This window comes from Procambarus clarkii, chromosome 31, assembly GCF_040958095.1.
Source record: "Procambarus clarkii isolate CNS0578487 chromosome 31, FALCON_Pclarkii_2.0, whole genome shotgun sequence".
NCBI classification, from domain to species: Eukaryota; Metazoa; Arthropoda; class Malacostraca; order Decapoda; family Cambaridae; genus Procambarus; species Procambarus clarkii.
The window spans coordinates 6,882,051-6,904,909 of record NC_091180.1 but is presented as its reverse complement, the minus strand read 5'-3'; the positions used below and the strand labels follow the sequence as shown (position 1 = coordinate 6,904,909).

The following is a 22,859-nucleotide window of genomic DNA, read 5'->3' as shown; positions in this document are numbered from 1 at the left end:
TGTCTTCTCCGCTCTCTATGTCGATGATCTTACCCTATGCTGTCAGGGTGATGATTCGCCTCTCCTTCAACGCCGGCTTCAACTTGCAATTGATGCCGTGTCGTCTTGGGCCACCGATCATGGCTTCAAGTTCTCTACTTCTAAGACTTGTGCCATGACTTTTACGCGGAAACGGGTCGTTCTTCGTCCCTCTTTGTCACTTTATGGTCATCCCCTTGAATACAAAGATTCCGCGAAGCTTTTGAGGTTATTCCTTGACACTCGTTTGTCTTGGTCTCCCCATATCTCTTACCTCCGTGTTGAGTGCTCTAAGGCCCTTACCCTCCTTCGGGTCTTGTCCCATACTTCTTGGGGGGCAGATAGGCGCACTCTCCTTGCTTTACATTCCTCTCTCGTCCTGTCTAAGCTCGATTATGGGTGCCCTGCTTACTCGTCTGCATCTCCTTCTACTCTTCGCCGTCTTGATGCTTTGCACTATACTGGGTTGCGCCTCAGTTCTGGTGCCTTTCGTTCGACTCCCGTCCTTAGCTTGTATGTTGACACTGGCTCCCTGTCTCTCCAGGACCGCCGTGATCGCTACTGTCTTCGCTATCTTGCGCGGTCCTTACAACATCCTTCCTCTCGCCTCTGTCGTGCTTTAACTTTTACCCTCCTGCGGTTCCTGTTCCTCTTCACCACCTCCCTCTTTCTGTCCGGTTATCTCGCCTCCAGGATTCTCTTTCCGTTCATATTTCTAATGTTTCTCCTCGTGTTGTTCCTTCTTTGCCCCCATGGAGAGTCCCGCTTCCGCGGTTTTGTACTTCCTTGACCCGTATCACTAAAGCTTTTACCCCTCCTACGGTTCTAAAACGCCTTTTCCTTGAGCACTTTTCTTCTCACTCCCGCTCCGTTTCTGTCTCCACCGATGGGTCTAAGTCGGCGGACGGTGTTGGCTACTCTGTTGTTTTTCCTGATCGCACTTATATGTGTCGCTTACCTCCGGAGACTAGCATCTTTACAGCGGAACTTTATGCTATTCTCTATGCTCTTCGTCTCCTGCTTTCTCGTTGTCAGTCTTCCTTTGTAGTTGTTGTTGACTCTCGTAGTGCCCTCATGGCTCTCGGGTCCTTTAATCCGGTTCATCCAGTAGTTGTCGAGATCCAGCATTGGCTGTTTCTTGTTCACAGTAAATTTAAGTCGGTTGAGTTTTGTTGGATTCCCAGCCATATTGGTGTGTCTTTAAATGAGCGTGCGGATGCTGCCGCCAAGGAAGCTGTCCGCTCTTGTCCCATCTCTCGTAAAGGCATTCCGTATTCCGACTTTTACCCGGTTATCCATTCCTCCGTCCTTACCCGTTGACAGGCTTCTTGGTTGTCTGTTACTGGTAACAAGCTACGTACTCTTAAATGTTGTGTTTCCTCGTGGCCGTCCTCCTTCCACCGTAACCGGCGGTGGGAAACAGCTCTGGCGAGGTTGCGTATTGGTCATACTCGCTTAACCCATGGTCACTTGATGGAGCGCCGCCCTGCTCCTTATTGTCCTAGTTGCATTGTCCCTCTTACGGTCGTGCATGTCCTTCTTGAATGTCCTGACTTCCAGGACTTGCTTTCCGACCGCCCCTCCCGGTCACCTGTCCCTCAATAGAATTCTTGGTGACTCGGATACTTTTGATATTGTTCGCCTTATGCGTTTTTGTTCTCGTATTGGCATCCTTGGTGATATTTAGCGCCCTCTGATTATTTTGCGCATTTGATGGTGCTACATAGCCTTCCCGGTTTGGTGCCTTCTTTTGATAATTACTTACTTACTTAATCTAAGAAAATTTTAAGGAGGTAAATACTTGCAAAATTTATAGACAAAAAAATGATAACAGATTACATGGAATGAAAAAAAAAAAGATGAGAGAAAATTATAGGTACAGTATATTAAAGCACATAGGTAGCTATGATTGATTGCAATGACAGCTTAAAATGGTAGTTGACAACAAATTGGTAGGCACAATACAGCAGAAACAATATAAGATTGATTGCAATGACAGCTTGAATGGTAGTTGACAAAAATTGGTAGTCACAATACAGCATATGGCTAGCACATAAAAGAAGACAGCAATGAACACAATGATAAGGTTGTTTGATATTACATAAAAATTAGGAGATTGGGTACCACTAGGTACAGAGCAAATTTAAAGCTCAGTGTAGGAAACTAAATAGATGAAGTTAGGTACTTCTTGGTTTTGCTTTTAAATAAGGCAAAAGTTTTACAGTTTTTCAATTCACTAGGGAGTGAGTTCCATAGACTAGGTCCCTTAATTTGCATAGAGTGTTTACACAGATTAAGTTTGACCCTGGGGATATCAAAGAGATATTTATTTCTGGTGTGGTGATAATGGGTCCTATTACCGATTACTGTCACTGTCCCAGCACCACCACCAGGTTGTCCCAGCACCACCACCAGGTTGTCCCAGCACCACCACCAGGTTGTCCCAGCACCACCACCAGGTTGTCCCAGCACCACCACCAGGTTGTCCCAGCACCACCACCAGGTTGTCCCAGCACCACCACCAGGTTGTCCCAGCACCACCACCAGGTTGTCCCAGCACCACCACCAGGTTGTCCCAGCACCACCACCAGGTTGTCCCAGCACCACCACCAGGTTGTCCCAGCACCACCACCAGGTTGTCCCAGCACCACCACCAGGTTGTCCCAGCACCACCACCAGGTTGTCCCAGCACCACCACCAGGTTGTCCCAGCACCACCACCAGGTTGTCCCAGCACCACCACCAGGTTGTCCCAGCACCACCACCAGGTTGTCCCAGCACCACCACCAGGTTGTCCCAGCACCACCACCAGGTTGTCCTAGCACCACCACCAGGTTGTCCCAGCACCACCACCAGGTTGTCCCAGCACCACCACCAGGTTGTCTCAGCACCACCAGGTTGTCCCAGCACCACCAGGTTGTCCCAGCACCACCAGGTTGTCCCAGCACCACCTCCAGGTTGTCTCAGCACCACCAGGTTGTCTCAGCACCACCAGGTTGTCCCCGTACCACCAGGTTGTCCCAGTACCACCAGGTTGTCCCCGTACCACCACCAGGTTGTCCCAGCACCACCACCAGGTTGTCCCAGCACCACCACCAGGTTGTCCCAGCACCACCACCAGGTTGTCCCAGCACCACCACCAGGTTGTCCCAGCACCACCACCAGGTTGTCCCAGCACCACCACCAGGTTGTCCCAGCACCACCACCAGGTTGTCCCAGCACCACCACCAGGTTGTCCCAGCACCACCACCAGGTTGTCCCAGCACCACCACCAGGTTGTCCCAGCACCACCACCAGGTTGTCTCAGCACCACCAGGTTGTCCCAGCACCACCAGGTTGTCCCAGCACCACCAGGTTGTCCTAGCATCACCAGGTTGTCCCAGCACCACCAGGTTGTCCCAGCACCACCAGGTTGTCCCAGCACCACCAGGTAGTCCGAGCACCACAAGCAGGTTGTCCCAGCACCACCACCAGGTTGTCCCAGCACCACCTGGTTGTCCCAGCACAACCAGGTTGTCCCAGCACCACCGCCAGGTTGTCCCAGCACCACCGCCAGGTTGTCCCAGCACCACCAGGTTGTCCCAGCACCACCACCAGGTTGTCCCAGCACCACCACCAGGTTGTCCCAGCACCACCACCAGGTTGTCCCAGCACCACCAGGTTGTCCCAGCACCACCAGGTCCCAGCACCACCACCAGGTTGTCTCAGCACCACCAGGTTGTCCCAGCACCACCAGGTTGTCCCAGCACCACCAGGTTGTCCCAGCACCACCAGGTTGTCCCAGCACCACCACCAGGTCTTCCCAGCACCACCAGGTTGTCCCAGCACCAGCAGGTTGTCCCAGCACCACCAGGTTGTCCCAGCACCGGCAGGTTGTCTCAGCACCACCAGGTTGTCCCAGCACCACCAGGTTGTCCCAGCACCACCAGGTTGTCCCAGCACCACCAGGTTGTCCCAGCACCACCAGGTTGTCCCTGCACCACCAGGTTGTCTCAGCTCCACAAGGTTGTCCCAGCACCACCGCCAGGTTGTCCCAGCACCACCAGGTTGTCCCAGCACCGCCAGGTTGTCCCAGCACCACCACCAGGTTGTCCCAGCACCACCACCAGGTTGTCCCAGCAAAACCATGTTGTCCCAGCACCACCAGGTTGTCCCAGCACCACCACCAGGTTGTCCCAGCACCACCAGGTTGTCCCAGCACCACCTCCAGGTTGTCTCAGCACCGGCAGGTTGTCCCAGCACCACCAGGTTGTCCCAGCACCACCACCAAGTTGTCTCAGCACCACCACCAAGTTGTCTCAGCACCACCACCAAGTTGTCTCAGCACCACCACCAAGTTGTCCCAGCACCACCAGGTTGTCTCAGCACCACCAGGTTGTCCCAGCACCACCAGGTTGTCCCAGCACCACCAGGTTGTCCCAGCACCGTGGGTCACACCTGAGCCCACACACATGTTGCACATCTGAATCTTCTCAATATTTCCACATCACCAGGTCCTCTAATGTGTATTCTGGCCGCCGCTGGCCGGAGTCCGGGGGTGTAAAGTATTGTGGTGAAATAGTGTGTATGTGCCAGGGTGGAGCTGCCTGGTGTACACCAGTCATGGGTGGAGCTGCCTGGTGTACGCCAGTCATGGGTGGAGCTGCCTGGTGTACGCCAGTCATGGGTGGAGCTGCCTGGTGTACACCACCCATGGGTGGAGCAGCCTGGTGTACACCACCCATGGGTGGAGCAGCCTGGTGTACACCACCCATGGGTGGAGCAGCCTGGTGTACACCAGTCATGGGTGGAGCTGCCTGGTGTACGCCAGTCATGGGTGGAGCTGCCTGGTGTACACCAGTCATGGGTGGAGCTGCCTGGTGTACGCCACCCATGGGTGGAGCTGCCTGGTGTACGCCAGTCATGGGTGGAGCTGCCTGGTGTACACCAGTCATGGGTGGAGCTGCCTGGTGTACACCACCCATGGGTGGAGCTGCCTGGTGTACACCAGTCATGGGTGGAGCAGCCTGGTGTACACCAGTCATGGGTGGAGCTGCCTGGTGTACACCACCCATGGGTGGAGCAGCCTGGTGTACGCCACCCATGGGTGGAGCAGCCTGGTGTACACCAGTCATGGGTGGAGCTGCCTGGTGTACGCCAGTCATGGGTGGAGCTGCCTGGTGTACACCACCCATGGGTGGAGCTGCCTGGTGTACACCAGTCATGGGTGGAGCTGCCTGGTGTACGCCACCCATGGGTGGAGCTGCCTGGTGTACGCCAGTCATGGGTGGAGCTGCCTGGTGTACACCAGTCATGGGTGGAGCTGCCTGGTGTACACCAGTCATGGGTGGAGCAGCCAGGTGTACACCAGTCATGGGTGGAGCTGCCTGGTGTACACCACCCATGGGTGGAGCAGCCTGGTGTACACCAGTCATGGGTGGAGCAGCCTGGTGTACACCACCCATGGGTGGAGCTGCCTGGTGTACACCACCCATGGGTGGAGCAGCCTGGTGTACACCAGTCATGGGTGGAGCTGCCTGGTGTACACCACCCATGGGTGGAGCTGCCTGGTGTACACCAGTCATGGGTGGAGCAGCCTGGTGTACACCAGTCATGGGTGGAGCTGCCTGGTGTACACCAGTCATGGGTGGAGCTGCCTGGTGTACACCATTCATGGGTGGAGCATGCCTGGTGTACACCAGTCATGGGTGGAGCTGCCTGGTGTACACCAGTCATGGGTGGAGCTGCCTGGTGTACACCACCCATGGGTGGAGCAGCCTGGTGTACACCAGTCATGGGTGGAGCAGCCTGGTGTACACCACCCATGGGTGGAGCTGCCTGGTGTACACCACCCATGGGTGGAGCAGCCTGGTGTACACCAGTCATGGGTGGAGCTGCCTGGTGTACACCACCCATGGGTGGAGCTGCCTGGCGTACACCACCCATGGGTGGAGCTGCCTGGTGTACACCACCCATGGGTGGAGCAGCCTGGTGTACACCAGTCATGGGTGGAGCTGCCTGGTGTACACCACCCATGGGTGGAGCTGCCTGGTGTACACCACCCATGGGTGGAGCAGCCTGGTGTACACCAGTCATGGGTGGAGCTGCCTGGTGTACACCACCCATGGGTGGAGCTGCCTGGTGTACACCACCCATGGGTGGAGCAGCCTGGTGTACACCAGTCATGGGTGGAGCTGCCTAGGTGTACACCACCCATGGGTGGAGCTGCCTGGTGTACACCACCCATGGGTGGAGCTGCCTGGTGTACACCACCCATGGGTGGAGCAGCCTGGTGTACACCAGTCATGGGTGGAGCTGCCTGGTGTACACCACCCATGGGTGGAGCAGCCTCGTGTACACCAGTCATGGGTGGAGCTGCCTGGTGTACACCAGTCATGGGTGGAGCAGCCTCGTGTACACCAGTCATGGGTGGAGCTGCCTGGTGTACACCACCCATGGGTGGAGCTGCCTGGTGTACACCACCCATGGGTGGAGCAGCCTCGTGTACACCAGTCATGGCTCACCCATCATGTACACACCATACTCACCCTTCATGTACACACCATACTCACCCATCATGTACACACCATACTCACCCTTCATGTACACACCATACTCACCCATCATGTACACACCATACTCACCCATTATGTACACACCATACTCACCCATTATGTACACACCATGCTCACCCATCATGTACACACCATACTCACCCATCATGTACACACCATACTCACCCATCATGTACACACCATACTCACCCATCATGTACACACCATACTCACCCATCATGTACACACCATACTCACCCTTCATGTACACACCATACTCACCCTTCACGTACACACCATACTCACCCTTCATGTACACACCATACTCACCCTTCATGTACACACCATACTCACCCTTCATGTACACACCATACTCACCCATCATGTACACACCATACTCACCCTTCATGTACACACCATACTCACCCATCATGTACACACCATACTCACCCATCATGTACACACCATACTCACCCATCATGTACACACCATACTCACCCATCATGTACACACCATACTCACCCTTCACGTACACACCATACTCACCCTTCATGTACACACCATACTCACCCTTCATGTACACACCATACTCTCCCATCATGTACACACCATACTCACCCTTCATGTACACACCATACTCACCCATCATGTACACACCATACTCACCCTTCACGTACACACCATGCTCACCCTTCATGTACACACCATACTCACCCTTCATGTACACACCATACTCACCCTTCATGTACACACCATACTCACCCTTCACGTACACACCATACTCACCCTTCACGTACACACCATACTCACCCTTCACGTACACACCATACTCACCCTTCATGTACACACTGACGTACACACATTTAGAGTGTCCGCTGCCCCTTGTGTCGTCCAGTATAGTTTGGTTAATCTCATCTTTTAAAGGCCCAACCAAATCCTTAGCTTTGGTTATACATCTTACAGAGACATAGAACGACTTAGAATCTTTCTCTGTGTTTTGGGCACGTTTTCTTTCGTAGTTCCTTTTGGCTGATCTGATTTCCTGAGTGGCTGAGTTTAGGGCACTTTGTGTATCTCATAATAGGATGACGTCCGTCGTGGATGTCGACGTTCTCAAGGGTTCCTCTCAGTTATCAGTGCTTGTGTTACCGCCTGAGTCAGCCATCCAGTTCCCCCTCGCTTCCTCCGCCTCTTTGACACATGTGTTGGAGCGAGTTCCGTGAAAGAGTTCTTGAAGTTTTAGCACTATGCTTCCATGTCATGTTCACCTATTCACCTAACCTGTCCTAACTTGCCCTAACCTGTCCTAACTTGCCCTAACCTGTCCTAACTTGCCCTAACCTGTGCTAACTTGCCCTAACATGTCCTAACTTGTGCTAACCTGTCCTTACTTGCCCTAACTTGCCCTAACATGTCCTAACTTGCCCTAACCTGTCCTAACTTGCCCTAACATGTCCTAACTTGCCCTAACCTGTCCTAACTTGCCCTAACATGTCCTAACTTGCCCTAACATGTCCTAACTTGCCCTAACCTGTCCTAACTTGCCCTAACCTGTCCTAACTTGCCCTAACCTGTCCTAACTTGCCCTAACCTGTCCTAACTTGCCTTTTCCTGTCCTAACTTGCCCTAACCTGTCCTAATTTGCCTTAACCTGTCCTAATTTGCTTTAACCTGTCCTAACTTGCCCTAATCTGTCCTAACTTATCCTAACCCATCCTAATTTACCCTAATCTGTCCTAACGTACCCTAACCTGTCCTATCTTACCCTAACCTTCCCTAACTTACCCTAACCTGTCCTAACTTACCCTAACCTGTCCTAACTTACCCTAACCTGTCCTAACTTATCCAAACCTGTTCTAACTTACCCTAATATGCCCTAACTTACCCTAACTTACCCTAACCTGTCCTAACTTAGCCTAACCTGTCCTAACTTGCCCTAATCTGTTCTAACTTATCCTAACCTGTTGTAACTTACCCTAACTTGTCCTAACTTACCCTAACCTGTCCTACCTTATCCTAACCTGTCCTAACTTACCCTAACCTGTCCTAACTTACCCTAACCTGTCCTAACTTATCCTAACCTGTCCTAACTTACCCTAACCTGTCCTAACTTACCCTAACCGGTCCTAACTTACCCTAACCTGTCCTAACTTACCCTAACCTTGGGAGCCGGTCAGCCGAGCAGACAGCACGCTAAATTTGTGATCCTGTGGTCCTGGGTTCGATCCCGGGCGCCGGCGAGAAACAATGGGCAGAGTTTCTTTCACCCTATGCCCCTGTTACCTAGCAGTAAAATAGGTACCCGAGTGTTAGCCAGCTGTCACGGGCTGCTTCCTGGGGGTGGAGGCCTGGTTGATGACCGGGCCGCGGGGACACTAAAAGCCCCGAAATCATCTCAAGATAACCTGCCCTAACTTACCCTAACCTATTCTAACCTGTCCTAACTTACCCTAACCTATTCTAACCTGTCCTAACTTACCCTAACCTGTCCTAACTTCCCCTAACTTGTCCTAACTTACCCCTAACCTGTCCTAACTTAGCCTAACCTGTCCTAACTTGCCCTAATCTTTTCTAACTTATCCTAACCTGTCGTAACTTACCCTAACCTGTCCTAACTTATCCTAACCTGTCCTGGGCGGCTTCCTGGGGGTGGAGGCCTGGTCGAGGACCGGGCCGCGGTGACACTAAAAGCCCCGAAATCATCTCAAGATAACCTCAAGATAACCTGCCCTAACTTACCCTAACCTGTTCTAACCTGTCCTAACTTTCCCTAACCTGTCCTAACTTACCCTAACCTGTCCTAACTTCCCCTAACCTGTCCTAACTTCCCCTAACTTGTCCTAACTTACCCTAACCTGTCCTAACTTACCCTAACCTGTCCTAACTTCCCCTAACTTGTCCTAACTTACCCTAACCTGTCCTAACTTACCCTAACCTGCCCTATTTTACCCTAACCTGTTCTAATTTATCTTAACCTGTCCTAAATTACCCTAACCTGTCCTAACTTATCCTAACCTGTCCTAACTTACTCTAACCTATCCCTAACTTACCCTAACCTAACATGAAGCCCTCAAATACGCTTACATAGCGTGTGTGTACTTTGAATCAGGATGAAGATATCTTCAACAAGCTGATTGACGAGAGAGGAGGGAAGGCGGCAGGAGCAGGGGAGAGAGTTAGGCGTCACTGGCGGGGGATGGCTCCCCATGCATGAGGGGCGACACTGGCGGGGGATGGCTCCCCATGCATGAGGGGCGTCACTGGCGGGGGATGGCTCCCCATGCATGAGAGGCGACACTGGCGGGGGATGGCTCCCCATGCATGAGGGGCGTCACTGGCGGGGGATGGCTCCCCATGCATGAGGGGCGTCACTGGCGGGGGATGGCTCCCCATGCATGAGGGGCGTCACTGGCGGGGGATGGCTCCCCATGCATGAGGGGCGTCACTGGCGGGGGATGGCTCCCCATGCATGAGGGGCGTCACTGGCGGGGGATGGCTCCCCATGCATGAGGGGCGTCACTGGCGGGGGATGGCTCCCCATGCATGAGGGGCGTCACTGGCGGGGGATGGCTCCCCATGCATGAGGGGCGTCACTGGCGGGGGATGGCTCCCCATGCATGAGAGGCGACACTGGCGGGGGATGGCTCCCCATGCATGAGAGGCGACACTGGCGGGGGATGGCTCCCCATGCATGAGGGGCGTCACTGGCGGGGGATGGCTCCCCATGCATGAGGGGCGACACTGGCGGGGGATGGCTCCCCATGCATGAGAGGCGACACTGGCGGGGGATGGCTCCCCATGCATGAGAGGCGACACTGGCGGGGGATGGCTCCCCATGCATGAGGGGCGTCACTGGCGGGGGATGGCTCCCCATGCATGAGGGGCGACACTGGCGGGGGATGGCTCCCCATGCATGAGGGGTGTCACTGGCGGGGGATGGCTCCCCATGCATGAGAGGCGACACTGGCGGGGGATGGCTCCCCATGCATGAGGGGCGACACTGGCGGGGGATGGCTCCCCATGCATGAGGGGCGACACTGGCGGGGGATGGCTCCCCATGCATGAGTGGCGACACTGGCGGGGGATGGCTGCCCATGCATGAGGGGCGACACTGGCGGGGGATGGCTGCCCATGCATGAGGGGCGACACTGGCGGGGGATGGCTCCCCATGCATGAGAGGCGACACTGGCGGGGGATGGCTGCCCATGCATGAGGGGCGACACTGGCGGGGGATGGCTGCCCATGCATGAGGGGCGACACTGGCGGGGGATGGCTCCCCATGCATGAGAGGCGACACTGGCGGGGGATGGCTGCCCATGCATGAGAGGCGTCACTGGCGGGGGATGGCTCCCCATGCATGAGAGGCGACACTGGCGGGGGATGGCTCCCCATGCATGAGAGGCGACGAGGACGACCCGTGTTGTGTGTACCAAGTGTATGAGGTCCGCATGGCTAAACAGTACAGTACACCTCCCTCTGACCACCACCACCCGCGCTCCTACACTCCCACACTACAACCATATTATACAACCTCGTCCACAACTCTCCGCTATCACAACCCTCCCTAATATGTGCGTCCATATGTGGCTGCTGCTGTCTGGTCGCCCCGTCGGGGTACAGGACGCGGGGTTACTCTGCAACAATTGAGAATCTTATTCAGAACTTGGCAATTGGTCAGGGGGTAGGGCGCATGCGCAACAGCCAGTCTTGCTGATGAAACTGCTGGGACAGCTCTACCTGTTAGTACTTCGGGGATGACGTTAAACTGTGCAACTGTTGATTAATGCTGAACCTCTTGTGTGTGTGTCTCTGTGACCGTCTCCAGTGCCCTCACAGGATGGGTGTGGGGTCCACTGCCATTCACAGGATGGGTATGGGGTCCACCACCACTCACAGGATGGGTATGGGGTCCACCACCACTCACAGGATGGGTATGGGGTTCACTACCACTCACAGGATGGGTATGGGGTTCACTACCACTCACAGGATGGGTATGGGGTCCACTACCACTCACACGATGGGTATGGGGTCCACTACCACTCACAGGATGAGTATGGGGTCCACCACCACTCACAGGATGAGTATGGGGTCCACCACCACTCACAGGATGGGTATGGGGTTCACCACTACTCACAGGATGGGTATTGGGTCCACCACCACTCACAGGATGAGTATGGGGTCCACCACCACTCACAGGATGAGTATGGGGTCCACTACCACTCACAGGATGAGTATATGGCCTCCATAATAAATGAACTAAACACACGGCAGCGAAGGTATTCCAAGTAAGTGCTGAATAACAAAAATTATTATATAACTGGCTGTACCCGGCCACGCGTTGCTGTGGCTCAGCAATGCATGTGTGTTGCTGAGCCACAGCAACCTTCCCCCTACTCCCAGTCCTCCCCACCATTTCCCCCTCCGACGTCCCCTCGTCCTCCCAACCATTCCCCACTCCACCGTCCCCCTCGTCCCCCCCCCCACCATCTCCCACTACTCTGCCCCCCTCGTCCACCCTACAATTCCCCCCCCTCCCCGTCCCCTCATCGTACCCACCATCTCCCACTTCCCTGTCCCCTCGTCCCCACCATTCCCCACTCCCTCGTTCGATACATTCCCAAATGATCTTATGTTCCCATCAGAAAATTGGATTCATCAAATGATCTGATGTTCCCATCACTGAAACATAAGAAAAACAGTTAAAAAAATAAAAAAATAAACTATACTCAGGAAATGAACGTTACGGTAAACAACACAGCTCAATTCCAATGCAATGTCACACAAAATAATTAAATCAAAATGAAAATAAATAAAAATTTATGAAAATTAATTTTGTCAAAGCAATCGGAAACATTGAAATGGAATCGTAACATATTTAGGATAGCGTGAGTTGTTCTTACATGCAACAGATGGCGTTGTTTCTTAAAAAAAAAGAATGTTTTTACCTGTCACAGGTGTGACATCTATACTTATTTTTACGAAATGAACGGTATGGTAAACAACACAGCTCAATTCTAATGCAATGCCACACAAAATAATTAAATTGAAATGAAAATAAATCGTAATCTATGAAAATTCAATTTATCAATGCAATCAAAAACATTGAAATGGAATCGTAACATATTTAGTATAGTGTGTGTGTTGCTATTACGTGCAACAGATGGCGCTTTTAAAAAAAAATTACGTGTCACAGGTGTGGCATCTATGTAATAGGTATATAAAGTATATAAAAACATACGTGTATGAAACATTGTGTCAAAATTTCAAAGCAATTGAAGAACTTTTGGAGATTACAGCGAGTGTTGCATACCTTGCATACTAGGCCTGGTCGAGGACCGGGCCGCGGGGACACTAAGCCCCGAAAATCATCTCAAGATAACCTCAAGAGAAGAAGAAGTAGCCAGAATGCAGTACTCGGCCTACTATGCAAGGTTCGATTTGCTTAATAAGCCAAGTTTTCCTGAATTTATATATTTTTCAATTTTTTTTCTTATGGAGTGATAAAGTCCATTAATTAACTCATACTCATTAACTGAAATTAACTCATACACATTTCATTGTGTATGAGTTATTTTTTTTAAATTTGAGTTAAAACTAACGTAGATATATAACCGAACCTAACCAACCGTACCTAACCTAACCTAACCTATCCTAACCGAACCTAACCAACCCCACCTAACCTAACCTATCCTAACCTAACCTAACCAACTAAGTCAATAATTTATGTTCTTAATTTAATATAATAATAATTATTCAAAAAAATTAATTGGGAACAATTTATTGAAAATGAAGAAAATAATTCGGCCTATTAGGCAAATCGGGCCTTGCATAGTAGGCCGAGAAGTGCGTTCTAGCTACTAGGTACGACATATGTTTATATATATGTCGTACCTAGTAGCCAGAACGCACTTTTTGGCCTACTATTCATGACCCGATTTGCCTAATAAGCCAAGTTTTCCTGAATTAATATATTTTCTCTAATTTTTTTCTTATGAAATGATAAATCTACCCTTATCATTATGTATGAGGTCAATTTTTCTTTATTGGAGTTAAAATTAACGTAGATATATGACCGAACCTAACCAACCCTACCTAACCTAACCTATCTTTATAGGTTAGGTTAGGTTAGGTAGCCGAAAAAGTTAGGTTAAGTTAGGTTAGGTAGGTTAGGTAGTCGAAAAACAATTCATGAAAACTTGGCTTATTAGGCAAATCGGGCTTTTCATAGTAGACTGAGAAGTGCGTTCTGGCTACTAGGTACGACATATATATATATAATATATATATATATATGACAATGTCAGACCACGGAGGAAAAATGAAACAGGAAATTTCCTTAAGTACTTTCGTATATTAAATACATCTTCAGAAGGTGAAGGTGTAAGACCTTCTGAAGATGTATTTAATATACGAAAGTACTTAAGGAAATTTCCTGTTTCATTTTTCCTCCGTGGTCTGACATTGTCATATATATATATATATTATATATATATATGTCGTACCTAGTAGCCAGAACGCACTTCTCAGTCTACTATGAAAAGCCCGATTTGCCTAATAAGCCAAGTTTTCTTCAATTGATTGTTTTTCGTCTACCTAACCTACCTAACCTAACTTAACCTAACTTTTTCGGCTACCTAACCTAACCTAACCTATAGAGATAGGTTAGGTTAGGTAGGGTTGGTTAGGTTCGGTCATATATCTACGTTAATTTTAACTCCAATAAAATAAAATTGACCTCATACATCATGAAATGGGTTGCTTTATCATTTCATAAGAAAAAATTAGAGAAAATATATAAATTCAGGAGAACTTGGCTTATTAGGCAAATCGGGCCTTGCATAGTAGGTTGAGAATTGCGTTCTGGCTACTAGGTACGACATTATATATATATATATATATATATATATATATATATATATATATATATATATATATATATATATACATATATATATATATATATATATATATATATATATATATATATATATATATATATATAATGTAAATGTTCGTTTGTTCAAAATCGCTAATCTCCGAAAGTTCTTCACCGATTGATTTGCAGTTTTCAATCATCGTTCCATTCGCATCCGAGCGGGTTTATATATATATATTATATAGATCTCACGTCTTTGATGGAAAAAAACATGCTTATTTTTTAAAATGTTTTTCATGGGACGTTGCATTCGAATAGGCGCGTGTTTTTATATATTTAATATATGCATGCCTCACCTGTGACAGGAAAAAACATGCTTTTTTTGAAAAACAGCGCCATCTTTCGGACGTAAGAGCAACACACGCTGTAATCTCCGAAAGTTCTTCATCGATTGCTTTGAAATTTTGTCACAACGTTCCATTTGCATACACTCATGTTTTTATATACCGATTATATAGATGCCACACCTGTGACAGGTTAAAACATGGTTTTTTTAAAAAACAGCGCCATCTGTTGCATATAATAGCAACTCATGCGATACTAAACATGTTACCATTACATTTCAATGTTTCCGATTGCATTGATAAATTGAATTTTCATCAATTTCGATCTATTTTAATTTTGATTTAATAATTTTGTGTGCCATTGCATTGAAATTAAGCTGCGTTGTTTACCATACCGTTCAATTCATAAGTATAAGTATAGATGCCACACCTGTGACAGGTAAAATCATTAATTTTTTTAAGAAACAGCACCATCTGTTGCACATAAGAGCAACACACACTATACTAAATTTGTTACAATTCCATTTCAATGTTTCTTATTGCTTTGACAAATTGAATTTTCATAGATTTCGATTGATTTTCATTTTGATTTCATTTTTTTGTGTGACATTGCATAGGAATTGAGCTGTTGTGTTTACCATATGTTCATTTCCTGAGTATAATGTATTTTTGTATTTTTTAATTTTTTTTTTTTAACTTTTTTTGTTATATTTCAGTGATGGGAACATCAGATCATTTTATGTTCCCAATTTTCTGATGGGAACATCAGATCGTTTGAGAATGCATCGAACAAGGGAGTGGGGAATGTTGGGGAGGACAAGGGGGACGGGGGTGGGGGATGGTGGGGACGAGGGAACAGGGGAATGGAGAATGGTGGGGAGGACAAGGGGACAGAGGAGTGGCGGGTTGGTGGAAAGAGATGAGGGGACGGGGGCGGGGGGAATGGTAGAGAGGACGAGGGGACGGTGGAGTGGGGGATGTTGTGGAGGACAAAGGGACGGGGGAGGGGAGGAATCCAACCGATACTAGACCAAGTAGTGGGGTTCTGGCTATTAGGTTCTGGGTCTTACATACTAGACCAAGTAGTGTAGTTCTGGCTATTAAGTTCTGGATCTTACATACTAGGCCAAGTAGCGTGGTTCTGGCTATTAGGTTCTGGGTCTTGCCTACTAGGCCAAGTAGTGTGGTTCTGGCTATTAGGTTCTGGGTCTTGCCTACTAGGCCAAGTAGTGTGGTTCTGGCTATTAAGTTCTGGGTCTTGCCTACTAGGCCAAGTAGTGTGGTTCTGGCTATTAGGTTCTGGGTCTTGCCTACTAGGCCAAGTAGTGTGGTTCTGGCTATTAGGTTCTAGGTCTTGCCTACTAGGCCAAGTAGTGTGGTTCTGGCTATTAGGTTCTAGGTCTTGCCTACTAGGCCAAGTAGTGTGGTTCTGGCTATTAGGTTCTGGGTCTTGCCTACTAGGCCAAGTAGTGTGGTTCTGGCTATTAGGTTCTAGGTCTTGCCTACTAGGCCAAGTAGTGTGGTTCTGGCTATTAGGTTCTGGGTCTTGCCTACTAGGCCAAGTAGTGTGGTTCTGGCTATTAGGTTCTGGGTCTTGCCTACTAGGCCAAGTAGTGTGGTTCTGGCTATTAGGTTCGACAAATATCAATACAAATATATATGCCTTTTTAGGTGGATTGTCTTTAAAACTTTGTTTTGGTATATTTACTAAGATAATATGTATTTTATAGGTGAGAGGGAGAGAGATGTCAAAACTAATTTGGACTAAAGTGAAGAATGACTGATGTTAAGGAGCCTGATGCATCTTTATGACGTGCTCACACTACCCTCCAGGTGAGTTGTAAACACCAACCACTTGGGCTGGACGGTAGAGCGACGGTCTCACGCCATGCAGGTCCGCGTTCAATCCCCGATCGTCCAGGTGGTTGGACACCATTACCCTCCCCCCACCCCTCGCCCCAAATCCTTATCCTGACCCAGTGCTGTATAGTCGTAATGGCTTGGCGCTTTTCCCTGACAGTTCATTTCCTCCCTCCCTTCCCTCACTCAATCTTCCTTCCAAACACTACACTGTTTCCCCTCATATTTCTCCCATATTTCACCTCATATTTCCCCCCCATATTTCCCCCATATTTCCCCCCATATTTCCCCTCATATTTCCCCTCATATTTCCCCTCATATTTCCCCCCATATTTCCCCTCATATTTCCCCCCATATTTCACCTCATATTTCCCCTCATATTGTAACACTGTAAAAGTGTTTGGGTTAGTTTATTTAAAATATATATAGAATATGAGTCACAGACGGATTTGGAAAGGCGCCAGTTGTCTGCCTGAGATCTCACACCTCAAAGCGTTAATGACCTCAAGTGACCTGAGGTCAGATCATGAGAATTTCACCTTGCTTCCGCTAAGCTCTTAATTGTAGTCTGGTAGCCTTCAAACAAGCCGACGTTTGAGGAGTGGCTTGGTAGTGCCGGAGGCTATCTACTTGTGGGCGGAGTTAGCTACTAGGTTCCCCAATATAAACTCGGAGAGCTATCCAGCATGGAGCATTAACAGACAGAGCAGCAGACGAGAGAGAGAAGACGTCCCTACCAGGGAGGTTGTCGGCCGGCAGGGGCGAGACAGTCTCTGTCAAGCTACAGACCCCCCCCCCCCCCTCTCTATTCAACTTAGACTCAGTACTCGGTGAGTGAACATTAAGGTGACTTGGTCGTGTTTACATATGTTGTGTGATGATCAGGGGCAGTCAAGTTGTAGGGTTCTCGAATTCTTGGATGATGACTCACTTTGCATATTAAACTGGAACATTTTAATTGAATTGCTAAATTATGATACTTCATGTGAAATATAATTATGAATTTATTATTTAAATTGTGTTTAACTTTGCTCCCTAGAGCTTTGAGTTGAGGATTTGAGAAAGCCTCTGTGGTTACTGGGTTCATGATATAAATGAGTACATGTTTGGAGTTGATACATGGTACAGAGGGAACATACTAATAATGAACTCATGATAACATCCTTTGAGAATTTTGTGATACAGGCAAGTTCCATTCCTTGTCTTGTATGTAATGATCATGAATGGATGGTGGCAGCATTTCGTCTTCTACTATCTACTTTCTACAACTTCTATCTACTCTTCTACTTCTACCTATCTACACCTCTCCCTCCACCCATCTCTAAACTCTCACTTTCAACTAATGACCCTCCTCGCTCCTCCCACCTCCCTACCTCTTACCCCAAACCCTCACTAATTACTTCACTATTCATTTCTTTCCTTTCGTTTCCTCTTATACGTTTGTGGCAATGATTCTGTATTCTAGAGTTCTCTCTAGAGTTTCGGGTAGCTGATCCAGTTACGGCTCCTTGTAGTCTTAGCACCTAGGTAGTCAAATACCTAGGTTACAAGGTGTTGAACGAGAGAGGTTGCCTTAGGAACTCTGGAGGGTGCTCTAGAATAGTTAGCTAACTGGGGACGGGATAACGGACTAGAGAGAGCTGTTTCCCCCGGCCTCGTTAGTTAACTGGGGGGTGGAATAATGGACAAGATAGAGCTATTTCCCCCACCCCCCGTTACAATATTTCCCCTCATATTTCCCCCCATATTTCACCTCATATTTCACCTCATATTTCCCCCCATATTTCCCCTCATATTTCCCCCCATATTTCACCTCATATTTCCCCCCATATTTCCCCCCATATTTCCCCTCATATTTCCCCTCATATTTCCCCTCATATTTCCCCTCATATTTCCCCCCATATTTCACCTCATATTTCACCTCATATTTCCCCCCATATTTCCCCTCATATTTCCCCTCATATTTCCCCCCATATTTCCCCCCATATTTCACCTCATATTTCCCCCCATATTTCCCCTCATATTTCCCCCCATATTTCCCCTCATATTTCACCTCATATTTCACCTCATATTTCACCTCATATTTCCCCCCATATTTCCCCTCATATTTCCCCCCATATTTCACCTCATATTTCCCCCCATATTTCCCCTCATATTTCCCCCCATATTTCCCCTCATATTTCACCTCATATTTCACCTCATATTTCCCCCCATATTTCCCCTCATATTTCCCCTCATATTTCCCCCCATATTTCCCCTCATATTTCCCCCCATATTTCCCCTCATATTTCACCTCATATTTCACCTCATATTTCACCTCATATTTCCCCCCATATTTCCCCTCATATTTCCCCCCATATTTCACCTCATATTTCACCTCATATTTCCCCCCATATTTCCCCTCATATTTCCCCTCATATTTCCCCTCATATTTCCCCTCATATTTCCCCCCATATTTCACCTCATATTTCACCTCATATTTCCCCCCATATTTCCCCTCATATTTCCCCTCATATTTCCCCTCATATTTCCCCCCATATTTCCCCCCATATTTCACCTCATATTTCCCCCCATATTTCCCCTCATATTTCACCTCATATTTCACCTCATATTTCACCTCATATTTCCCCCCATATTTCCCCTCATATTTCCCCCCATATTTCCCCCCATATTTCCCCTCATATTTCACCTCATATTTCACCTCATATTTCACCTCATATTTCCCCCCATATTTCCCCTCATATTTCCCCCCATATTTCCCCCCATATTTCCCCTCATATTTCCCCTCATATTTCCCCTCATATTTCCCCTCATATTTCCCCTCATATTTCACCTCATATTTCACCTCATATTTCACCTCATATTTCCCCCCCATATTTCCCCTCATATTTCCCCCCATATTTCCCCTCATATTTCACCTCATATTTCACCTCATATTTCACCTCATATTTCCCCCCATATTTCCCCTCATATTTCCCCTCATATTTCCCCCCATATTTCCCCTCATATTTCCCCCCATATTTCACCTCATATTTCACCTCATATTTCCCCCCATATTTCCCCTCATATTTCCCCCCATATTTCCCCTCATATTTCCCCCCATATTTCACCTCATATTTCACCTCATATTTCCCCCCATATTTCCCCTCATATTTCCCCCCATATTTCCCCTCATATTTCCCCCCATATTTCACCTCATATTTCACCTCATATTTCCCCCCATATTTCCCCTCATATTTCCCCCCATATTTCCCCTCATATTTCCCCCCATATTTCCCCTCATATTTCCCCCCATATTTCACCTCATATTTCACCTCATATTTCCCCCCATATTTCCCCTCATATTTCCCCTCTAGCCACGGTGCTTCAGACAACACAAAAAAATCAGGGATCACACACACCCTCAAACCACGTTGCTCAGGCAACACAATAATGGCCCGGAACAAGACACCACGTCCAGCCACGGTGCTCAGGCAACACAATAATGACCAAGAATCACATACCACCTCCAGCTACGTTGGTCAGGCAACACAATAATGGCCAAGGACCACACACCAATTTCAGCAACAGTGCTCAGGCAACACATTAATGTTCAGGGACCACTCACAACCTTTAGATACGGTGCTCAGGCAACACAATAATTGCCTGGGACCACACAAAACCGTCAGTCACGGTGCTCAGGCAACACAATAATGGTCAGAAACCACACCACATCTAGCTACGGTGCTCAGGCAACACAAAAATGAACAGAGATCACTCCACCTCCAGGCACGATGCTCAGGCAACACAATAATGGGCAGGAACCGCACACCACCTCCAGCCACGGGGCTCAGGCAACACAATAATGGCCATGGATCACACACCACCTTGAGCAACAATTCTCAGGCAACACAATAATGACCAGGGATCACTCCACCTCAAGACACGTTGTTCAGGCAACACAACAATAGCCAGGGACCACACACCACCTCCAGCACAGGTGCTCAGGCAACACAATAATGACCAGAGGTCTCACACCACCTCCAATCACGGTGCTCAGGCAACACAGTAATTGCCAGGGATCACTCACCACCTCCAGCCACGGTGCTCAGGCAACACAATAATGACCATGGATCGCACACCACCTCTAGCAACGGTGTTCAGGCAACGCAATAATGTCAGGAACCACACACCACCTCCAGAGACGGTGCTCAAGCAACACAATAATAGCCAGGGACAATCCACCACCTCCAGCAACGGTGCTCAGGCAACACAATAATAACCAGGGGTCACACATGACCTCACGAAATGGTCCTCAGGCAACACATTAATGACCAGAAGTTGCACACCACCTCCAGCCATGGTGCTCAGGCAACACAATAATGGCCAGGTACCACATACCACCTCCAGCTACGGTGCTCAGGAAACAGAATAATGGCAGGAACAACAGCACCTCCAACAACGGTGCTCAGGCAACTCAATAATGACCAGGCATCACATACCATCTCTAGCCATGGTGCTCAGGCAACACAATAATGGCCAGGCATCAAACACCACCTCTAGCCATGGTGCTCAGGCAACACAATAATGGTCAGGGACAACACACCTCCCCCACCAACGGAGCTCAGGCAATACAATATTGACCAGAGGTCTCACAATGCCTCCAACCACAGTGCTCAGGCACCACAATAATAGTCAGGGGTCACACATGACCTACAGACATGGTGCTCAGGCAACACAATGATTGCCAGGGATCACACACCACCTCCAGCTACGGTGTTCAGGCAACACAATCATTGCCAGGGACCACACACCACCTCCAGCCACGGTGCTCAGGCAACACAATGATTGCCAGGGACCACACAGCACCTCCAGCCACGGTGCTCAGGCAACACAGTAATGTCAGGGACCACACACCATCTCCAGCCACGGTGCTGAGACAGCTCTGTACCTCAAGGTGCAGTCCTTGCACCGCTACTGTTCCTTATTCTCATATCTGATATAGACAAAATTACACGTCACAGCTTCGTGTCATCCTTTGCAGATGATACAAAAATCAGCATGAAAATTACCTCTGCTGAAGACACTGATAAACTACAAACAGATATTAACAAAGTTTTCGATTGGGCAGCAGAAAATAACATGATGTTTAACGGTGATAAATTCCAAGGTACTCAGATACGGCAAAAATGAGGACCTTAAACATAATACAAGGTACAAAACACAATCGAATCTGCCCATAGTAGGAAAACAGTATGTCAAGGTTTTGGGAATAATAATGTCCGACGATCTAACGTTTAGGGAGCATAACCAAGCAAATATTGCATCAGCCAGAAAAATGATCGGATTGATTACGAGAACTTTCAAGTCCAGGGATCCCATCACAATGCTTGTACTCTTCAAGTCACTTGTGTTGTCCCGTCTTGAGTACTGTTCAGTACTCACTTCCCCCTTCAGAGCAGGAGAGATTGCTGAAATAGAGGGAATACAGAGAACATATACGGCACGCATAGACGCTATAAAGCACCTAAATTATCGGGATCGTCTCAAAGCTCTCCAAATGTACTCACTAGAAAGGAGACGAAAGAGATACCAAATAATATACACCTGGAAAATACTGGAGGGCCAGGTCCCTAATCTACACAGTAAAATAACAACGTACTGGAGTGAACGACATGGAAGAAAATGCAGAATATAACCAGTGAAGAGCAGAGGTGCCATAGGCGCAATCAGAGAACACTGTATAAACATCAGAGATCCGCGGTTGTTCAACGTCCTACCAGTGAGCATCAGAAATATTGCAGGAACAACCGTGGACATCTTCAAGAGGAAACTAGAATGTTTTCTTCAAGGAGTGCCGGACCAACCGGGCTGTGATGGGTATGTGGGCCTGAGGGCCGCTCCAAGCAACAGCCTAGTGGACCAAACTCTCACAAGTCAAGTCTGGCCTCGGGCCGGGCTTGGGGAGTAGAAGAACTCCCAGAACCCCATCAACCAGGTAACACAATAATGACAGGGGACCACACACCACCTCCAGCCACGGTGCTCAGACAGCACAATAATAGCCAGAGATCACACCACCTCCAGTAACGGTGTTCAGGCAACACAGGTTCAGGTATCCTGTGGCCAGTGACATCACTCCACCTCCAGCTACAGTGCTCAGGAAACGCAATAATAGCCAGAGGTCTCACACCGCCGCAAACCACGGTGCTCAGGCAACACAAAAATGGACAGAGATTACTCCACCTCC

At 48.6% G+C, this 22,859-nt stretch overlaps 1 protein-coding gene and 1 long non-coding RNA gene across 2 annotated transcripts in view; one reads left to right on the top strand and one right to left on the bottom strand.

The window, feature by feature from the left end:
- Nucleotides 1-10,103: 10,103 nt before the first annotated feature.
- LOC138370121 (MAGE-like protein 2) lies at nucleotides 10,104-10,868 on the bottom strand. The gene has a single exon (XM_069334108.1). The coding sequence runs from the start codon at nucleotides 10,866-10,868 to the stop codon at nucleotides 10,104-10,106; it is 765 nt and encodes a 254-aa protein (XP_069190209.1).
- Nucleotides 10,869-11,309: 441 nt separating this feature from the next.
- LOC123758596 (uncharacterized) overlaps nucleotides 11,310-22,859 on the top strand; it is a 16,244-nt gene continuing 4,694 nt past the window's right edge. The window contains exons 1-2 of the long non-coding RNA XR_011230053.1: nucleotides 11,310-11,835; nucleotides 16,501-16,603. This is a non-coding gene — a long non-coding RNA (uncharacterized lncRNA). The remainder of the gene's footprint in view (nucleotides 11,836-16,500; nucleotides 16,604-22,859) is intronic.

Coding starts and splice junctions, on each gene's coding strand:
- LOC138370121 (XM_069334108.1), bottom strand. CDS start 10,868: ATGGGCAGCCATCCCCCGCCAGTGTCGCCTCTCATGCATGGGGAGCCA.